At 41.7% G+C, this 21,416-nt stretch overlaps 1 protein-coding gene across 1 annotated transcript in view; it reads left to right on the forward strand.

Annotated features, from left to right (window-relative positions):
- Positions 1-21,416, forward strand: part of SRRM4 (serine/arginine repetitive matrix 4) — a 229,766-nt gene that overhangs the window by 188,621 nt on the left and 19,729 nt on the right. The window contains 3 exon segments of the mRNA XM_027862245.1: positions 1,767-1,817; positions 9,814-9,981; positions 11,145-11,310. Coding sequence (XP_027718046.1) covers positions 1,767-1,817; positions 9,814-9,981; positions 11,145-11,310 — 385 coding nt within the window.

Raw genomic sequence — 21,416 nt, forward strand, 5'->3', positions numbered from 1 at the left:
TTCTTTTAATCAATTACTCAGAAAAGGATATATTGGTATCCTTGTCACTTTTGCAGATGACAAACAGCTGGGTGGAATGGCTAACACAATGGATGATAGGACCAGGGTTCAGAAAGATCTTGACAGGCTAGAATGTTTTCTGAAATCTAATAAAATGAAAATTGAATGGACAGGAATATAAATTCTCCTAGTTAAGTTTTAAAAAGTTAGCATCAAAAGGGCAAGACGGAAGGAGGCATTCCTAGGAAATAGTTGTTGTTTTTTATGTTTGTTTGTCTCAAAGAGCTGGGAAAAGAAGGGTTAGTGGTTTTGCAGAATCATTATGAATCAGCAGTGTAAAATGTCAGCCTAGAAAGTAAATGAGTCTAATCTTCGTTGAGAGCCAGTGTCCAGGACTAGAGGGGGTGACAACCTCTCTGTACCCTGCCATAGTCAGATCCCACCTGGGGTACTACATTTAGTTCTAGGAACTTGTCACGTTTGGGGAAGGATACTGACAAGTTGAAGAATGTGCAGAGGAGGCTGACTGAGGTGGAGGAGTTCTCCAAGTTCCTGCCCTAGGAAAGAAATGGAGGTGTTTAACCTGGAGAAGAGAAATCTTAGCGGAGGCCAAATAATTGTCACTGAGCAAGTGCAGTGTGGAATAGGGCATGTTCTGCTTGATCTGCTTGGCCCCAAGGGCCAGAACCGTAAGTAATGGAGGGCAGTTGGGACTAGGCAAATTTGTCTGTGTGCCAAGGAATAGCTAAAGCAATTTATTGAAAAATGGAGTGGGCTCCTTCCAGAGATAAGGGCTTCTTCCACATTCTAGATCTTAAGGAAAAAGCCAGTCAAAGACTTGTCAAAAGATACTATAGCAGGTATTGTGGTTGAATTCATCATTAGACTCAGTAGATTCTAAGGTCTCTTTTAACTTGAAGATTCTATATTTCAATATTTCCAGTTGTTCCCCCTCACTGGAGACTGGATTGCCACTTATCAGGAAGGTTTTAGAGATTTTCATTAATCTATGAGTTGAACTAGATGGTACCTGAGGTCCCTTTCAAATCAAAGTTCTGAGGACTGTATAAACTGGGGCACTGGAGGGTTGCCTATATTTATAAGTTAGACAAGCCGTTCAGATAGAAAACCTTTCTAGTGGAAGGCCTTTGGGATCTCCTCAAACCAGGTAGCGTATAAAGGATTTGGATCAGACGACTTGGACATAAATTCTGGCTTCGCCACTTACTAGCTATGTGATCTTGAACAAAACCCTTTCCTCCTCTTGTTTACTATCTGTAAGGTGAGGAAGCTGGGCTCAGTAATCTCTAAGATCCTGAGCTTCCATCTCCAGCCACTGCCCTTGGGTTGCCGTCTCAGGCTGAACACTCTGGCAGACCTGAGGAGTGGAATAGCCGACTTCTGACAAAATTGGAATCACAGAATCTCTGAATTGGAAGAGATGATAGAGGTTATGGGATCCAACCCATGCCTGAACAGGAATCCCTTCTACTGTCCCTTCTTGGTCTTAGGCCGTGACTGGTTTTTAATTCTGCTCAAGAAACCTATATTAAATATATATATATTTATATATATTTTTATATATTTATATATATTATATATATATATATAAGGCCCAATACAGTAACAAAGTTACCAGTGTTGGGTAACATATCAGAGACCATGGGCCCATCCACCCAGATATCCTTAAGCTTTTTGATGTTTTGAGATTTTATTGTTTTATAAGCATGCAACATCTTCCCATTAATTAGCTATTTCTTATTTAGTTCCTCAAGCCCCAAAAGCAAAAGAAAGAAAGAAAGAAAACACCAGAAACAGTAAGTAAAACTGAATGAAATCAGGTTGTGATGGTGGGTAGAGCTTTTATGGAGATGAGGTCCTTTTAGTTGCCATTTAGATAAATGTGTGTCTGTGTCTGTGTGCATGATTTGTGCATATGAATATATGAAAGGGAGAGGGAAGAAGAGGAGGCTGAAAAGGGAGAGAAGAGAGAAGAAATAAGGAGAAGAGGAGAAGGAAGAGAGAAAGAGGGGATAAAGGAGAGAGAGAGAGAGAGAGAGAGAGAGAGAGAGAGAGAGAGAGAGAGAGAGAGAGAAATTCAGAATACCTGGGCTAAATCCTGCCTCAGACACTTATTAGCAGTGTAACTCTGGATGTAGCCTTTTAACTGTTCTCAGCCTCAATTTCCTCACCTGTAAAATAGGGATAATAGTCATCAGAACACTTCTCTTCTTAGATTATTGTTAAGGATCAAATGAGATTTTCTAAGTCAAGTACTTTGCCAACCTTTGAGTAGCATATAAATGTCAGCTATTATGTGAGAGTGGGGGGCAGGGTGGATGGGTCTACCAGCATCCCTATGTTGCATTTTGACTGAAGTCAGTGCAATCGTTGAAGTCCTAGAGAGCTGGCCCTGCAGAGTCTAACTGCTCCTGTTTATTTTTTTTAAATAGCTGGTAGTAGAAATTCAAATCAGAGAACGCTGCCTGCAGAGTTCAGTTCCCAGCCAAATTAAAAGTAAATTTGGTTACAACCCACCTATTTTATGCCCTGCAAATGTCAGTGCATATGTTTTCCAGTCAACAAAATATCTTATCTCCCACCAGGAAGTTTTTAATGTGTGGATCAAAGGCAATGGGGATGGCAGTTGGAAGACTTTTTGGGGGGGGGTCAATGCACAAGTGGGGAGGGAAAGACAGATAAGACAGGGATCAAGAGTAAGGTTTTAGGGCCCTGGCTGCCTGAGCTCAGTCATGGCCAACAGCTATTCTCTTACTCAGGCTAGGGGAGCTTTGGTTTTGCCCAGAGGAAGATTCCTAACCATCAGGGCTATTGGTCCCTGGGACAGGCTACAGCAAGGAGGTATGGCATCCGGTGTCCTGGAGGTCTCTAAAATTGGGAGGATACCATTCATTTGTCCAGCCTGCTTCTGTTATACTCCTGCCAAGAGATCTCAGGGACAAACCAGCCCCGCCAAGATTCCGAGGGCTCCAGAATCAATTAGTCACCCAACAAACATTTATTGAATGCCTACGTATTGGGCACTGAGCTGGATATTGGGGAAATGGAGGAAAAGGAAAGGGAAGCCTTGCCCTCAAGGTGGGGGAGGGAGGAAATGACGTATATATAGGTGGTATAGGGGACAGACCACTGGTCTTTGGGGTCAAGAAAATCCAAGTTCAAATTCATCTTAGACACTTTCGAGCTACGTGACCCTGGGCAAGTGATGTAATTTCTCTGAGCTTCTGTCTCTCATTCATTAAAAAAGAAACCAGGGGATTGGATTCAATTCCTCTATGGGTCCTTCCAACTCTAAGTCTAAGTTCCTTTGTATAGAAATAGATCCATACAAGATACAGGCATAGTAAATGGAGAGTCACAGTCATAGAAGGAACAGCACTAGCAGATTGTGTGTTAGCGAGGCAAGGAGGGGGAACCAGACATCACTGAAAAAGGCAGCCCTTTCCCAGAGTACACCAAAAAAGAAAAGAATGCTTCAGGCATCAGAAATTTGATGAGTGCTGAAGATTCCCAATGGAGACAAGAAAAAACAAAGGAGTCTGCAATCACCTAAGACAAAGGATGTAGGAAGAAGAAGAAAAGGACATTGGGTGGTCTCTCCCAAGCAAGTGTTGCTGCCTTCAGGTAGAGGCTACATCGATGTTTATTAAATTCACTTGGAAAGTTTTGTTTCATTTGGCTTTTTAAACCAAACTCTGGATTTATTTTTGCTGCTAGGGCCTCGGAGGCCTCTTTCACAAATTCAAATAGCCCTTGGCTGTCTAGACTGGCTCCATACAGTGGTGTTCCATGGGCATCATTCACCCTTACTAATGATGACAGCTTTACAGCCCTTAGAGCCCATCCAGAAAGTGAATTGAAAGCCTGAACGAGAGCTTGCCCACAAGTCACAGTCAGAATCACTTTCAAGAAAGCGCCATACAAGTTAGAGGCCTGCTTCTGAAGGGCGTCACAAAGGCTTTATTCCCTAAAGCTTTCTGTGGAAGCTCTGGGCTACTTGGTGCTATGGAAAGATGGCTACATTTGGAGCCAAAGAACAGGGTTCAAATCCTGGGCCTTCGATTATAACTTTGGATAAGTCATGTCATCTCTCTGGGCCTTAGTTCCCTCAATTGTAAAATGAGGGGATTGGACACAAAGACCTCTAAGATACCATACCGCAGGTCAAGTACCCAGTGAATTCATCCAGATGGGCTTGGCCTATACTGGTACAATAGTATTCCAAGCTCCCATGCCTGGAGTAAGGAAGGAAGGAGAATGATGGTGGTAGGTGAGGAAGGTACCCATTTTTCAGATCAGTTCCTCTTTGGAAAGCACTTGACATGTTTTAACCCATTAGTTAACCCTCTCATTTTATAGATGAGAACCTGAGGCCTGGCTGGGTCAAATGACTTATATAATCAAAGATCTTGAGTTAGAAGGAGTTTCTGAGGCCATCAAATCCAACTCCATTTACTATACAGATGAGGAAACTCTGAGGCCCAGACTTGCTCAAGGTCACATAGGCAGTAAACACCAAAGGTGGGATATGAACCCAGGGTGACCCAGGGATGTGTAGACCAAAGGGGAATCTTGGAGATCCTCTGGTTCAACTTTTTCATTTTACACATGAGAAAATGGAGGAAGAGATTAAGAGACTTGCTCAAGGTCACACAGTCCATTGGAATTGTTCCACATAAAAATGTTGGGTTCTCAAGGTAACACCATGTTCCCCAAGGGACATGGCAACTCAGCCAGAGTCTCTGAAACTCAGTTCATGATGATATCCAAAGGATCTTTCAAAAACTTGACACCCAACCAAGTGTCTGTCATCCCTGACCAAGGGAGCCTCTCAGAGGGAAATCCTAATGCCTTGCTTTCTTTTCCTTTAAGATCTCAGGTCTCCTAGGACCCTTTCCTCTATATCCTATTCGGCCTCTTGCCACAGAAAAGGCAGCATGATGCAATAAAGAGTATACTAGCCAGTCCCAAATTAGATTCCCAGCTCTCCCCTTTGCTAAGCATGGCCCTGGTCAAGGCATTTAACTGGGCCTTAGTTTACTAACACATAAAATGGACATAATCAAATATGATGCAATGTAATGTGAGGAGTGTTAGTTATGAAGCCACAGCACTAGCTGTGTGACCTTGACCAGGTCACAACCTCTCTGGGCTTCAGTATCCTCATCAGTAAAATGGTGGGCTGTACTCTGCAACCTCAAAGGCCCTTCCAGTTCTAAATCTATGATCTTGTGGCTTTTCTTCTGGGGCTGTTGGGAAGAAAACACTTTATCATTTTTAAGTGCTATAGAAACGGCTATTATTGTTACTATATTCCTAAGCCATTACAGGGCAGTAGATAGAGTGTGAGCTTTGGAGTCAAAAAGACCTGACTCAAAGTTCTGCCTTGAATACAAATAAGGCAGTGTGACCCTGGGCAGGTCACTTAACCTCTTGGCCCACCAGGTAGAGCACCAGACTTGGAGTCAAGGAGACCTGAGTTCAAATACTGCCTAGTTGTGTGACTCTGGGCAAGACATTTAGCTTCTCTAGGCCTCAGTTTCCTCATTTGTAAAATTAGGCAATGCAATTTGATAGCCTCCAAAATTATGAACTTTCTTACGGTCCTTTGAAGTTTTGCGAGATCTGCAGATGGGCATTGATACAGAGAGTTTCTTATTTATTTACTTATTCATTTTGAATTTAAATATATAAAGAAAAAAAGAACATTTCCATGTACACAGCACAACATAAAAGGAGGATTCACTATAAAATCATGATTTTTCATTTCATACTTTTATGTTTTTTTGAAAAACTATATAAGTATTATTCATCGTTTTCAAAGCTACTTTGCTTTCTATACTTCCTTCTAAATTTTCTTTTATTATCTGCTGTGCCCTTTTTATATTTTTCTCCTTCCTCCCCATCCTACCCTAGAGATGGCCACCACTAGAGAATTTCTTCTGTACACTAATGAAATCAAAGGTCTGGAAAGACAGAAAGAAAGAAAGAAAGAAAGAAAGAAAGAAAGAAAGAAAGAAAGAAAGAAAGAAAGAAAGAAAGAAAGAAAGAAAGAAAGAAAGAAAGAAAGAAAGAAAGAAAGAAAGAAATGGAGGAAGGAATAAAGATGAGGGAGGGAGGAATAGATGAATGAATGGATAGATGAATAAAAAATAAGTAAATGAATAAATAGAAAAACAAATAGGTAGACTGATAAGCAAATAAACAAATTAATAATAATAATGATAATAATAATCCCCGCTTATCTTTAATACTGAGCCAATAACTGGGTTCAAAATATTAATCTCTTCCAGACATATTTTATTAGGAGATTCTCAGGGGCAGCTAGATGGCACAGTGGATAGAGCACCAGCCCTGAAGTCAGGAGGACCTGAGTTCAAATCCAGCCTCAGACAAAACACTTGACACTTACTAGCTGTGTGACCCTGGGCAAGTCACTTAACCCCAATTGCCTAAAAAAAAAAAAAAAGAAGAAGATTCTTGCAGATGGAAAAGGATTCAGGCCCTTCAGGATGGATGAGTATCCAATGGCAGAATTTTAGGTACAGTGACAAGGGGTAGGGAAATATTTGGGGGAAGGGAGTCTCACTGCCCCTCACTTACACTTCTCTGAGGGCTGGTACAGTGACCTTGTGTTCCCCAGGTAAGGAACAGATTTGTGAGAAACATCACAGACTGTCTCCCACTCCCCATTAGGACCCACAGCACAAATTCACAAGAGGGTTAGCTGTGATTAGGAGTGCTTTCTGGGTAGCCCAGGAGTAGAGTAAACTCAAGTGTGGAGCTAAACCTATGTGATACTAACCCTCTGAGCTATTGTGGTATATTATATAGAGGACTGGACTCTCTACTGGCTGTGTGACCTTGAGCAAGTAATTTCACTCCTCTGGGCTTCATTTGTGTAAAATGAAGGAGTCAAATGACTTCTGAAATTCGCTTTAGCATTCAGTCGATTACCCTATGACCTCTCTGAGCCTCAACTTCCTCATATGTAAAATGGGAATAGTAAGAACACTTACCTCATAGTGAGGCTTAAATGAAACAGTGATTTAAATCCCTTTCTAAATCTCAAAGTACTACATAAATGTTCATTACTATTATTATCATCCCCAATCATCATCTTGTTTGATCCTCATAGCAACCCTGGAAGCAGTTGATATTATTCTCCCCATTTGACAAAGGAGAAGAGTGAGGCAAATTCAGGTTGAGTGACTTGTCCAGGGTCACACAGCTAGTAGGTGTCTGAGACCAGATTCAAGCTCAGGTTGCCCTGATCCCAAGTCTGTCGTCTTTCCATCAACTGCAAGGCTCTTTGAAAAGCTTAAAATAAAGGTCAAACTGTGATGATGAGGAGTTTACTGGACTCCTTTAGATCAGAAGAGACACAGCTTCTGATTCACAATGTGGGACTCTGGGGATGCCAGAAATGGAGATCAAATGTTCAATCAACCAACAAGCTTTATCAAATGCCTACTGTGTGCCAAACACTGTGTTAGGCTCTAGGAATGCAAAGACAAAAATTAAACTTCTGACTTCAAGGAAATTTTCTTCCATCTGAGGAAACAGCACACGCATATGCAAGAATGTGCTCAATAAGTTCAAAGCAAATCCAAGGAAATTTTAGAGGTGCGATACTAGCATCTGAGGGGGATCGGCCCATGGAGGATGTCGCAGTTTAGCTGAGTCTTGAAATAGAGTAGATATTCTAAGAGGGGAAGTGAGAAGGGAGTGTCTTCCAAGCATAAAACAGTCTGTACAAAGTCAGAGACATGGGAGACGGGATGTGGGGCATGAGGGACAGCAAGAAGGCCTGTTGGGTGAAACCACGCAGGTACACAAAGACGCATGACGTTTAGTAAACTCATACCCACCTCAAAGGATTGTTGTGAGGATGATATGAGTTAACATATATAAGTTTTTTGCAAACCTGAAAGCAGTATAAAAATGCTAGCTACTGTGAAACCTGGAGAGGTAGCCTAAAGCTAGGTCACAGGATTTTGTCTGTAATCCTAGAGGAAGTAGGGAGCTAGTAGAGTTTCTTTGCTGTTGTTGTTGTTTTTGGCTAGGCAATGGGGTTCAGTGACTTGCCCAGGGTCACACAGCTAATGTCTGAGGCCGAATTTGACTTTCTTTCTTTTCTTTTTTTTTTTTTTTTGCTTTTTGGTGAGGCAATCTGTGTTAAGTGACTTGCCCAGGGTCACACAGCTAGTAAGTGTCAAGTGTCTGAGGCCGGATTTGAACTCAGGTCCTCATGACTCGGAGGCTGGAGCTCTATCCACAGCACCACCTAGCTACCCCTTATTAGTGGAGCTTCTTGATTAGAGGACTGACATGGTCAAATATGCACATTAGGAAAAATAATTTTGACAGCTCCTTGGAGGCTGGATTCAAATGGGGACAGAATGGAGACAGGAAGCACAAACAGATCATTGAACTAGCCCAGAAGAGAGGTGATGAGAATCTAAACTACAGTGGCAGCTGGGTGAATAGATGATAGATGGATAGATAGATAGATAGATAGATAGATAGATAGATAGATAGATAGAAAGAATTAAGAGACAGATGATAGAGTTAAGGAATAGATAAATGGATAGATAGATATGACAAATAAATAGATAACAGAGAGATAAGGGGGGATGAGTAGATAGATGATAGATAACTGGATGATAGATGGGTAGATAGAGGAATGGATGGAGATAAGGATGGATGAATAGACAGAAAGAGCATTAGACAGGGGCAGCTAGGTGGTGCAGTGGATAGAGCACCGGCCCTGGAGTCAGGAGGACCTGAGTTCGAATCCGGCCTTAGACACATAATACTCACTAGCTGTGTGACTCTGGGCAAGTCACTTCATCAATTGCCTTCACCAAAAAAAAAAAGAGCATTAGGTGATAGATAAAAGGATGCATAGAGATTAGGAGGGATGAATGGATAGATAAATAGATGGATAGATAGAAGAATGGATGGATAGATAGAGAAAAGGAAGCATGAATGGATGGATAGATAATTAGATGATAGAGAAGAGGATGGATAGAGATAAAGAGGGATGAGTAGATAAATGGTAGATAATTAAATGGAGGATAGAGGTTTGAATGGATTAAGATGGATTAATGGGTAGATAGATAAATGACAGATGAATGAATGAATGATAGATAGACTTGAATACTTATTAAATCTTACTTTGTGCCAGACATGAGGTAGAGAAAAAAGGGCAAAGGTGAGAGATGTAGAGTCACTTCAATTATCTACACTCTGCCCTGTCCTCTAACCTTACAGTTTTTGGAAACAAGAAGGTTAGGGAGTTAGAGGGTTACCTGGGCTGGCAGTTTAACTAAACCAATTGGCCTTGAGACTGAAATGTCCTGAAAAGACAGGCAGATACTGGTCCTGGGACAATGCAGTGAAGGAAAAGTTATCTATCACATGAGGCCCTTTTCTTTGGATGGGAGAGCAACTTTTTTCCCAAGGTGGTAGTGGGAAACACTGGAGATACAAAGAAAGACAAAAACACAGTCCTTGCCCTCAGGAAGCAAGCATTCTAATGAGTAAGACAATGTGTAAATAATTAGGTTCCTACAAGATCCATACAGAGTAGGTGAAGGTAATCTGAGATGGGGAAGCATTAGAAACTAGAAAGACCTGCCAAAAGTAAGATTCGAGGTGAGTCTTGAAGGAAGCCAAGAAACTCAAAGATGGAGGTGAGAAGGAAGGAGAGTATTCCAGAAATGGGGGAGAGTGATGGGAGATGGAGCATCATGTTAGAGGAAATACAAGATCCAAGAGTGCATGAAGGGCTAAGATGTCTGGAAAGGTAGATACAAATTCATCTCTGCTGCCCTCTTTTTGATCAATTTCCCAAAGATCTCGAAGTCGGCCTCGAAAATCTCACCGCCATCGTCACCGCCGCTGTCACTCTCGGTCACCCAGCTCTGAGTCACGCTCCTCCAGCTGCGAGAGCAGGTAAGCCCCTGGTTTCCCCAGCACTGCTGCACTTACAGCTGCCCTGAGCGAGACCCACGGAGTCATCTTCAGCTTAGTCTCCCACTGTGGATGCCACAATCCCTTGTCAGCCCAGCCTCTTCCTGCTGGGGAGTAACTCATGTGTATCATTTCATTGACTTGCCCGGATTCTTTACAAAGTGAGGAAGGAGGAGGAGGGAGGAGGAAGGACATTTGCTTCTTCTTTTTCTTCAAGGACTGTTTGAAGCCCTGGAAGGTTAAAGCCCCACTTGAGGTCACAAAATACAGGAGCAATTCCCTACTTTTGCCCTACCACCCTTCACTAGCTGTGAGACTTTGGGCAAGTCCCTAACCTTTTCTAGGCCCCAGATTCCTCCTCTAGATAATGAGGGGATTATACTAGTTTGATCTTTAAGGGCCCTTCCACCTCTGACATTAACCTGTTCTAAGGGCCCTCCCAGCTCAGACATTCCCTGTTCTAAGACGTCCACACTCCAAGCCAGGACACTCCCTGTTCTAAGGCTTCTCCCATCTGTGACATTCCCTCTTCTAAGACCTCTCCCAACCATCACATTCTCTTTCTAAGGCCCCTAACATCTCTGAGTCCTATGACCCTTTGGAATGTTTACAGAAAATGCTGCCACCATCTTTATATTGGGCATTTTATTTAAAGGCACTGAAAGGCTAAAGCCCTGCTTTGGTCTTTGGGGTAGCTAGGTGGTACAGTGGATAGAGCACTAGGCTTGGAGACAGGAAGACCTGAGTACAAATCCAGCCTCAAACATTAACTAGCTGTCACTAGCTTGTCCCTGGGCAAGTCACTTAACCTCTATTTGCCTCAGTTTCTTCATCTGTAAAATGGAGGGGAAAAAATAACACCTATCTCCCAGGGTTGTTGGGAGGATCAAAATGTGATAATAATTATAAAGCACTTAGCACAGTGCCTGGCACATGGTTGGTGCTATATAAATATTAGCTATGTATCATCATCATCATCATCATCATCAGTTGTCTTCTCAGCATTCTGTTGGTGTCAATCATCATGACAGATGGCGTTCCTCTCACCTTGGAAAACTGAGGCCCCAAGCCTGCCCTCTGCTCTCTATCTGGTCACCTAGACCCCCAAATCAGGCCATTCCCTGTTCTCTTTCTACCCCTGGCAGGCACAGGGCCAAGTCCCCCGAAGAAGGGCCTAAATCCAAGCGGAGGCGCCCACGGCCCTGCTCTAAGGCTGTCCAAAAGGGAACTGCGAGCCGTGGTGAGACCCGGTCTGGCCACGCCCCCAGCCAGTCCCTCCAGGTCTACAGCATCCTCTCGGCCAATGAAGTCGTAAGTAACCTCCGCTGCCTTCTCTCTTTGTGCTGGCCCACGCCACTCAGGGTTGGGGTTGGGGGTGGAGGGAGACACCGAAGCTGAGCGAGGTATGAGATATTAACTCCATTACAGAGACATGAGCTCAAGTTATTGTAAAACCCCCATTATTCAAGAAAGACCCTACTGTGTCCTGAATCATTCTCTCCCGTAACACTTGGTCACTGGGAATTAGGTGAGAGGAAACTAAATTATAGGCACTTTTATACAGGAATAGTTAATAAAATAGTTACCCCCTAGCAGAAGCTTTCTGTGGTGATGCCTTTATGAGCTACTATAGTTCAAAGTCTATTCAAGGGAGGGCAGGGGGAAAAGAGAGTTCTTTGTCCTAGTTGGAACAGAGCAAACCACCCACCAGTCTTCCGGTGTCAGAGGGAATCAAGCGCGTAAAAGACCCTGCCAATGTTTCCTAACTAGGTCACGGTTGGTCGGTGACATCGGTTGGCATCCAGACTTCAATTCCAAATGAGAAACACAAGTCTGGACTCCCTAGGAGTCTTTCCTTCCCAGGAGTTCCCTTAGCATTTACTTGACTTACTTGCTCAACTTCCCCATGTCTGGCTGAAGACTGGAGAGAGCTGCTTCAAACAGCCCCATTGCACAGAAGAGGGAACCACAGCCTGCAGGGTGGGTTAGATGGCTTGCTCCTAACTGTTAGACAAAACAATGGCTGAACCCCGACTAGGATCTGGTTTTGCCATCTTTCCAGTCCAGTGGTCACAGCAGGAATGGAAAACCCGAATCCACTTTAACTGGAATCCTTTCTATACCTTTTTTTTTTCTTTGAGGCAGGGATTCTTAACCTGGAGTATATGACTTCTTTTAATTGACAAGTACTTCAATATGATTGGTTTCCTTTGTGATCCTTTATATTTTGTTTTATAAATTTAAAGACATTCTAAAAAGGATTCTGCAGGCTTTGCAGAGTTGTCAAAAGGGTCTGAAACACATTAAAAAAGGCAAAGAATCCCTGACTTATCAGCATCCCAACCCTCTAGGTTCATATCTGCCCCATATGTCTGTGATTCACCGTGAAGCGTGGAAGAAGAAACCCCTGGATCCATACGATCAGGGAGAGATCCTTCCCAACCTTCATTCTTAGAAAATACATTGCAGAAGGCAAGAAACAGATGCAACGGAGGCTAGAGGTGGGGAAGATGTTATGGTGGAATATTCGTTGAGGAGGGCTTCTGGTGATAACCCTGTAGACATCAAGGCAATCTGGGAAAGCTTACTCCATTGGCAAAGAAGGGTTAAGATCATCATCATATGTCAACACGGTCATTAGGAGGCAGGATTTGCCACTTCACCGACCAGCTGGACAAGTGACCCCAATTATGTATAAACATCAACATGGCTCTCTATCAGTGCCTTGCTAAAAGATTCAATTAAATTCCAATTCATCATCTGTTCTTTGACTTTGTATCTCTACTGCCAGGCACACTGTCTACCCCATAGAAAGAGCTTAATGTATTCTCAATGAGTGTTGACTGGTTCAATTTGGTTTAATTCAACAAATGTTTATTAAGTACCAGCTAGTGTTCTAGATACTGGAGATAATAAAGACAAAAAGGACTAAATACTTCAAGGCACTCATGAGACTCAAGTTCTAATCTTGCCTTGGCTATTGTGTGACCTTGGTCAGTTCACTCTTCTTTGAAAGCTTTATCTTTAAAAAAAAAAATGCAGTATGGAGTAGATTATTTCCATAGTCTCTTCCAGTTTTGATAGAGGACTCTGACTACAGGCAGAGAGAGAGAGCCTCTCGGTCTAAATCTTCCTGATAGAGAAGAGGAACTCTATCCTTCCCATATTTTGATTTGGTAGCAGGCAGAAAATTCAAGTCACTCAAGTGAACTTGATTTCTTTTGTCATGACCCAATGGCCTAGTTTTGCACATGTAAACAGTGTCTACAGGAGACAAATGGGGATGGCTAACACATTAGATGATAGAGTCAAAATTCAAAAAAAACTTAGCAGGCCACTGTGAAGGGATAGATCTGGTAAAGTAACACTCTTTAGGGATAAATGGAAAGCTCTATAGTTGGGTTCAAAAAAATCAGCCTCTAAATAGAATATGGAGGAGGTGGGGATTGATAGTAGTCTATCTGAAAAAGATCTGGGGGTAATAGTGAGCCACAAACTCAACATGGAGCAATGGCGTGATTAGAGCCTCCAAGAAATCTAATACAATATTTGACTATATTAAGAAAATCTCAAAGCATCCAGGAGTAGAGAGGTGACAATCTTGCTGTATGCTGACCTGCAATACTGCATTCAGTTCTTGATGCCATATTTTAGACAGGATTTTGATGAGCTAGAGGGCATCCAGAGGAAAGCAACTAGGGTGGTAAAGGGCCTCAAGTTCATACCTGAGGAAACTGAGGGTATTTAACCAATATAAATGGGAATACTCATGCAAGGTTTGGTGGGGGAGAGGGGGAAGGAATCAGTATTTGAAGGGCTCTCTCATTGAAAAGTTGTTCTTCTTGGCCCCAAAGGGCAAAACTAGTAACAATAAAAGGGATGTTGGAAAGAAATAAAGTCTGACATAAGAAAAGCCTTCCTAACATTTAGAGCTATTTAAAAGTATAACAGGCTCTTAGGAGGTAGTGAGATCCCCATGACTGGGGATCCTCCAGCAAAGGCTGGATGACCACTTGTTGGGGATGTCATAAGGGGGTCATTTGTTTAGGTTGGGATGAGCCTAGATGGTCTCTGAGGACCCTTTCAGCTCCAAAACTCTGGATTCTGTGACCATCTCTGTCCCTCCCCTCCCCTTGAGCAGAACATGGATAGGTAGGTGGATAGATGGATGGATGGGTGGATGGATGGATGCATGGATAGAAAAGATGATAGAGACAGAGTCAGATAGATGGATAGATAGCTGGATAGATAGGTAGGTAGGTAGGTTGGTAGGTAGATAGATAGATAGGTAGGTACATAGATAAGATAGACATAGGTGATAGAGACAGAAGCAGATATACATGTATATATGTATATATATAGAGAGAGAGATACCTATAGATACATAGATATAGACATATCTATCTATATGTATCTATCTAGTCAAGTATCTTCCAGCTCCAAACTTCTTCTACCAGCCCTGTCATCCCTAGAAACTCTGAGAGAAACTGCTATAGTATATTTTGTCATCCATGGCCCTGGTTTCCTACCAAGCCCCTGGGACTGGTGCTTAGGAAAATGTGACAGGAAATTCCTCCTCTCTTCTCCCCTACAGTTTATGGCATTGACTGATTGGTTGCTGAGTAGAGGTCCTCTGGGAGGATGGACAAAATGATTCTATGGCTTGTCAGGTGGTCAGGCTCCTGTGTTAGGGAATTTTAAAAAATTACAAGTCCAAATGGAGAAGGCACTACAAATGCTTCAAGTCCATGAATTCAGGCTCAGGAGGTAACGAGGGCCTTCCATTCCTCCCACTTGTCCACCCTCCCCTCTGCAGAACCGTAAGGGTGATGGGAGTGTTCCAGAAAAGCTGCTCCTCCATCATTTCTTTTGCCATCTGTGTGTGCCTCAGACTGTGGCCTCTTTCAGGGCTGCCTGATTCAATACATGCTCCATAATTCTTTGTGGAGCCTAAATTATGCAGATTGGAAGGAGGGCTATGTTTCCCCAGTTCACAGATTACTATTCTACTCTCTCTCCACTTTTCAATAGGTGTGTAAAGGAGAGTTCCAACCTTTGGACATTCTGTGGTACAAGTTGCAAACTGGATTCAGTCAGAAGTCCTGGGTTCAAATTCCAGTTCTTCCACTTACTACCTACCTATTGGGCAAATTACTTCCTCTCTTGAGGGAATATTTTCCAAGAGACAAGGTTGAACTAGATGGCCCCATCCAGATCAAAATCTATAATCCTATAATTCCTATGTGGAGCAGGAGGATATGGGCTCAGAGGACTTGGGTTCAAACCCTAACCCTGCCACTAAATACCTGTACAAACCTTGGGATAGGCACTTACCTTTTGTGCCTCAGTTTCCTGATCTGAAAAATGAAGGAACTGGATTGAGAAACCTCTGATGTCCCTCCCAACCTTAAATCTGTGAGCGATGAACCTATCCCGAGATGTAACAGAAAAACCATTGGGTCTGACATCAAAGAATCTGGGCTCAAATCCCTACTCTGACTCTGATACCTGTGTGACCTTATACTGGTCACTTCTATTTGTGCCCTAGTTTCCTCATCCATTAAAAAAAAGGAGACTGGACTCTATGGCCTTGTGGGGATCTTTCAGATTTAAATCTAGGGTCCCTTGGGTGTAATCTTAACCATCATTTCTGTAAGCACCCTAAAAGGTTTCCCTTTGACTGAATGTGACTTTTATGGAAGGGATATCCCTACAGAATGGTACATGCTTTTCCACTGGAGTAGGTGCTTAGGTTTAGTTATGTCCCTTTGCCGTAAGGAAGGATTCAATCTAGGGTGTGGAGGAGACATTATGAGGAAGAGCTGTGATATAAGATACAAAGGGCATCAACAAAACGTATTGAAGAAGAAAAAAAGGGGAGAAAAGAAACAGGATTGATATCTAGCTTTGACATCTATCCAACCCCGTTTTTCCATGACTACTCTCTTCCTTTTCTCATGGCTAGTCTCCTGGTGCTTGCTTCCACTCCTCTGGAGCATTTAATAACCAAAATCCTGATTTCAAATGTATGAGAAGGTGATGCAGAATGTGAGCTGTTTCTTGGACATCCCAGAGCTGGCACCCTCCTCAGTTTGTGTTTTTAAATACATGCCTAACTCACCCCCCTTAATCCCCAATCACAGCAAAAGACCAACCCCCATCTCAGAATCTCCCACCTTAGAGCTTGGGCTGGCAATGGGGAGGGAGGAGACAGTCCTGGATGGTTTGGTATCTGATGAAGACCCTAAAGTCACAGATGGCCTCAGCTTTCTCCTCTGCAAAGTGAGGGGGCTGGATGAGGCGACATCCAGCCAACCAATCAATCATTAAACATTTATTAAGTACCTACTATGTGCCAGGCACTGTTCTAAGTACTGGAGTTACAAAGACAACTATGAAACAGTACCTGCCCTTAGGAAGCTTACATTCCAAGGTTTCTTCTAGCATTAATCTATAATATTTGTGTGTATATATATGCATATGTCTATATATGTATTTTTCCGCAGCATATAGATACATTATATGTGTATGTATGTATACATACACACATATACATATATATGAATAGGTATATGTGTGCATGTGTTCTTAACCAGGGATCTATACATTTTATTTTTTTTATATCTGAAGAATTTGTTCCCTTTGTTATCCTATGTATTTTACTTTATACATTTAAAAACATGATTCTGAGAAAGGAGTCCACAGGCTTCCTTTGACTGCCAAAGAGGCCCAGGTCACAAAAAAATTAAATTAAATTAAAAAAAAAAAAGGTTAAAAGCCCCATGCTATGCCTGAAAGCTAGAAGGGACCTCACAGGGCACCAAGTCTAGCCTCCCATTTAAAAGAAGATAAGTTTTATTGATGATTTTAATTTTTATATCATAACAATTTCTAGAAATACCCCCTCCTCATTCTGTCCCAGTATTGAACCCATCCTTGTAATAATGGGGGGTAGGAGGGTAGGGAAGGGAAGGTCAATCAAATCTACCCAATGTGGGGACCTTTTCCTGTTAATGTAAGCATTCTGCTTAGGAGTCCCCAGCTTCTCTGAGGAGAAGAGCCAACCCCGTGTTGTTTTTATAGAGAAAAAAACCAAGACCTACAGAGAATCCTGGAACTTGGAACTGGATGGGACTCCAGAGATCATTTATTTAAAACTTCCCTGATTTTGCAAATGAGGAAACTGAGGCTCAGGTTGGTGAAGTAATATGCCCAAGGTAACACATGGAGTGTATGGAAGAAACTCCATTCAGATTCCAGTTTTGTGACTCTCCAAATCCACGAAACCTTCTCCCCCATGCCATGGGGAAATGACTCTCCCAAGGTCACAATAGATAGCGTCAGCAGCAGAACTGGAACCAGAACTCGTGGCCAGGGTGCTCTGCACACTAGGCTACCCGGCCTCAAATTCATTTCAATGGCTGACACTTGCTGACATCTCTCAGTGAAGGCCAGAATGGCAGAAGTTGCTAAGTTAAAAGAGGAGGGCTCAGACAGCTCCACAGTGATTGTACCCAAGCCGTTCCTTCCAGCCCTCCCTACTGAGCTGGTATTTTCCAATCTGTCATTTTTAAATGGTAAAATCAGACTCCTTCAACACCCTGATGCAGCAGTAAGAGATGCACAGCCCTTAAAAAATCAAGGACAGGACCACTAAATCAAGTGGGGGTTCGTTTGCATATATGAATATGCAAACCCAGGCTTGTATCTTATTTAAATACTAGGCAGGGAGCCAAGGTAACTTGAGGCTATCTAGGTCTAGGGCATAATCCAAGTGATATGGACAGGGCACGATCAGGCAGGACAGCAGGATACTGGGAACCAAAAGAGCCTGGGGGTGGGGATGTGAAGGGGGAGGGAATGATTTGGAGGACAGAAAATGAAAGACAGGGTTTCCAAACCTAGCTCTGTGTGTGTGTGTGTGTGTGTGTGTGTGTGCACATATATACATATATATGTGTATATATATATATATATATACCTATGTCCCCCCTCCATTTGCTTATACCATAAGCCATCCCTTTTCCTTTACCAATATCAGCCTAAAACATCTATTATTTGTAATACCCCATACTAGGAGATGGGGGGATAATGCAAGAATAATAACATTAAGTACTAATAATCATAGATAACATTTATATGGCATTTGAAAGTTTCTGAAGTGCTGAACATATACTATCTCTTCTGATCTTCACAACAGGCCTGGGAAGAAGGAAGGTGCTGTTAAAAACCCTACATTTTACAAACAAGTAAACTAAGGCTCAGAGAGATTTAGTGACCTTTCCAAGGTCATATTGGTAGTGAATATCAGAGGTATGACTTGAACTCGGGTCTCCCTGGCTCTATAACCTCCTCTGTAGTACAGCTGTCAAACTTGTAGCCCTCCCCAACCAGACTAAACTATAATTGGGTAGTGCTTAAAAGAAATAAAAATACCACATAGATGATATTCATTTATTTTTTGTGAGGCAGTTGGAGTTAAGTGACTTGCCCAAGGTCACACAGCTAGTAAGTATCATGTGTCTGAGGCCTGATCTGAGCTCAGGTCCTCCTGACTCAAGGGCCAGTGCTTTCTCCACTGCGCCACCTAGTTGCCCTTTGATGATATTAATTCTCTAAGATAAAAAGTAACCTGTTTCTAATTGAGTTTGACACCACTGCACAATTCAATCTAGTTCAATTCAACAAGTATTTATTAAATGCTAACTATGTGCCAGGTACTGTGCTAATCATTGTGCTAACGTTTATTTATGTAAGTAGCATTTCTATAGCCCTTTAAGATTTGCAAAGGATTCTACATATATTATCTCATTTGATTCTCACAACGACTGCCCTGCCCACCTCACCACTCTGCCTCCTTGGCAGCCACAACTAGTAAAGACCTGGAAAAGAAAGTACTCCCAACCAAAGTCCTTGGCATTGTCAAATGAGCCACAGTTAGAAACCAATATGGATTTCTCCTCAAGGGAAATTCAAGAAGATTGCCCCCAAATAACACTAAGCCAGGGGCAGCTAGGTGGCACAGTGGATAGAGCTCCAGCCTTAGAGTCAGGAGGATCTGAGTTCAAATCTGGCCTCAGACACTTGACACTTACTAGCTGTGTGAACCTGGGCAAGTCACTTAACCCCAACTGCCTAACCAAAAAAAAAAAAACCAAAAACTGAGCCTCTGCATTTTCCCTGCAGCTGAAACCTCTTCTTTTCGCATTCGACTATGAACTCCCTGAGAGTAAGAACTGTTCTGTTGGATTTTTTTTCTATTTGTATCCCCAGGGCTTGGCATACAGTAGACACTTAATAAATGTTTGTTGGTATTGTAATTATACCTGGCGCTATTGCTGCAGATATGAAGACAAAAATGAAATTGCCCCTGCCCTCAAGAAGTTGGGATTTTATCCAGGGAGCATTTCTTTCCCCATCCTCACCCCTGACTTAACTCAGACTTGCATTTATTGGTTCCATTAATAGACTTCAAGCCTCCATGTTCTGTGGGCAAATTACTCTTGAAGTCTGCACCAAGTTCCACCGTGTGCCTCATTGTTATCCCACAGGTCTTCTGTCTCCTCCCCTGCCTTGTCTTCCCTCCCGGTGATCTTCACAGTCTCCTTCCCCCATCAGCCCTCCAGTGAACACTGGAGTTTGTACAGGGGTCAGTGACATCAAGTGTTCATCGATCTTTAATATTATCCTACAAGGGGAGATGAAAAGCAGCAAAGAGAATAAACCTAATGTCCCTTAGAAATGAGAGCTCACAGAAGATGTGAAAGCAATCCTTCCAGTTACAAAGCCAAGCCACACAGCTCTGCTCACAAGAGAATGTACTATTCCCCATATGGCAGGGAGGGGGGAAATTTATAGCCATATCTCTCCAAGGGGCCATTTGAAGCCCAGTAAATGGCCTTGTTCAATTTAATTGGAATTCTCTTCCTGATTGTATTTTTGTAACCTGTTAGGTCTGGCTGCCTCTCGATCTTGGGATTCGGTTAAAATTAAATTTTGAAGTGTAACTGAGAGGTTGCCTTTTTTCCCCATCCTTGATTAAATAATGATTTGAAACAAAAACAATAAATAACCACACAGGCTTTCCCCGAGGGCTCAGAGAGACTCCCTGTGAAAATTGAGGGAAGTGGAGTTCATAGCGGGTATTTAATTACTTATTAAAAAACACTCTGTGTTAACACCAGAGCATTAAGGACAGAAAAGATGAGGCAGATGCTGAGAGATCAAAAAAAAAATCTAACACGAGACAGAAAGCTTAATGGGTATGGAAATGGGGGGTGGGGCAAAGGAAGAGGAAGGATAGTAAATAAATAGTATTTTTCACTGGCCATTTTTCTGTGAATAAGAAAAATTCCACCTTTGACACTAGCTGTATGACTTCAAATCACTTCACTTTTCTGAGCCTCAGTTTCCTCATCTATAAAATAAGGTTATAATTCAGCTCAACAAACATTTATTAAGCACTTCATTCTTGCCAGGTCCTCGGCTAAATGTCGAAGATACAATGGCATAAATGAAACAGTCTCTGCCCTCGAGGAGCTTACATTCTACTGGGTTAGGGGTGAGGAATAAGTTAATGAAAAATAAATACATTACAACTGCAAAACATATACACATTATAACATGGTATACATAGACATATATATAACGCACATTATACTGCAAAACATGCGCAGTACAACATGGTATACATAGACATAATATACATACAACACATTATACTGCAAAACATATACACAGTACAACATGGTATACTTAGACATAATATACATATAACATATATTATACTGCAAAACATATACACAATATAACATGGTATACATAGACATAATGTACATATAACACACATTATACTGCAAAACATGCGCAGTACAACATGGTATACATAGACATAATATACATATAACACACATACTGCAAAACATAGACACAGTATAACGTGGTATACATAGATATAATATACATATAACATATTATACTGCAAAACATACAGATTATAAGATAGTATACATATGTACACATAAAATAAATACATTATAACTGCCACACATATTATGACATAGCATACATAATATACATATAACACATACACATTATAACTGCAAAACATATACATGTTATAATATAGTACACATATACATAATATATATACATAACTGAAAAACATACATATTATGACATAGCATATATAATATACATATACTTCATATACACTTAAAATGCAAAACATACATATAATAACATAGTATACATACATACATTATAACTACAAAACACATACTATGACATAATATACATATAACATATATATCATGACTGCAAATCATACCTATAACATAGTATACAGATACACAGTATGCACATACATATTATAACTGCAAAACATGCAAATAGTATAATATAGTATATATATATAC

This window comes from Vombatus ursinus, unplaced genomic scaffold (assembly GCF_900497805.2).
Source record: "Vombatus ursinus unplaced genomic scaffold, bare-nosed wombat genome assembly UNPS02001287.1, whole genome shotgun sequence".
Lineage (NCBI taxonomy): Eukaryota > Metazoa > Chordata > Mammalia > Diprotodontia > Vombatidae > Vombatus > Vombatus ursinus.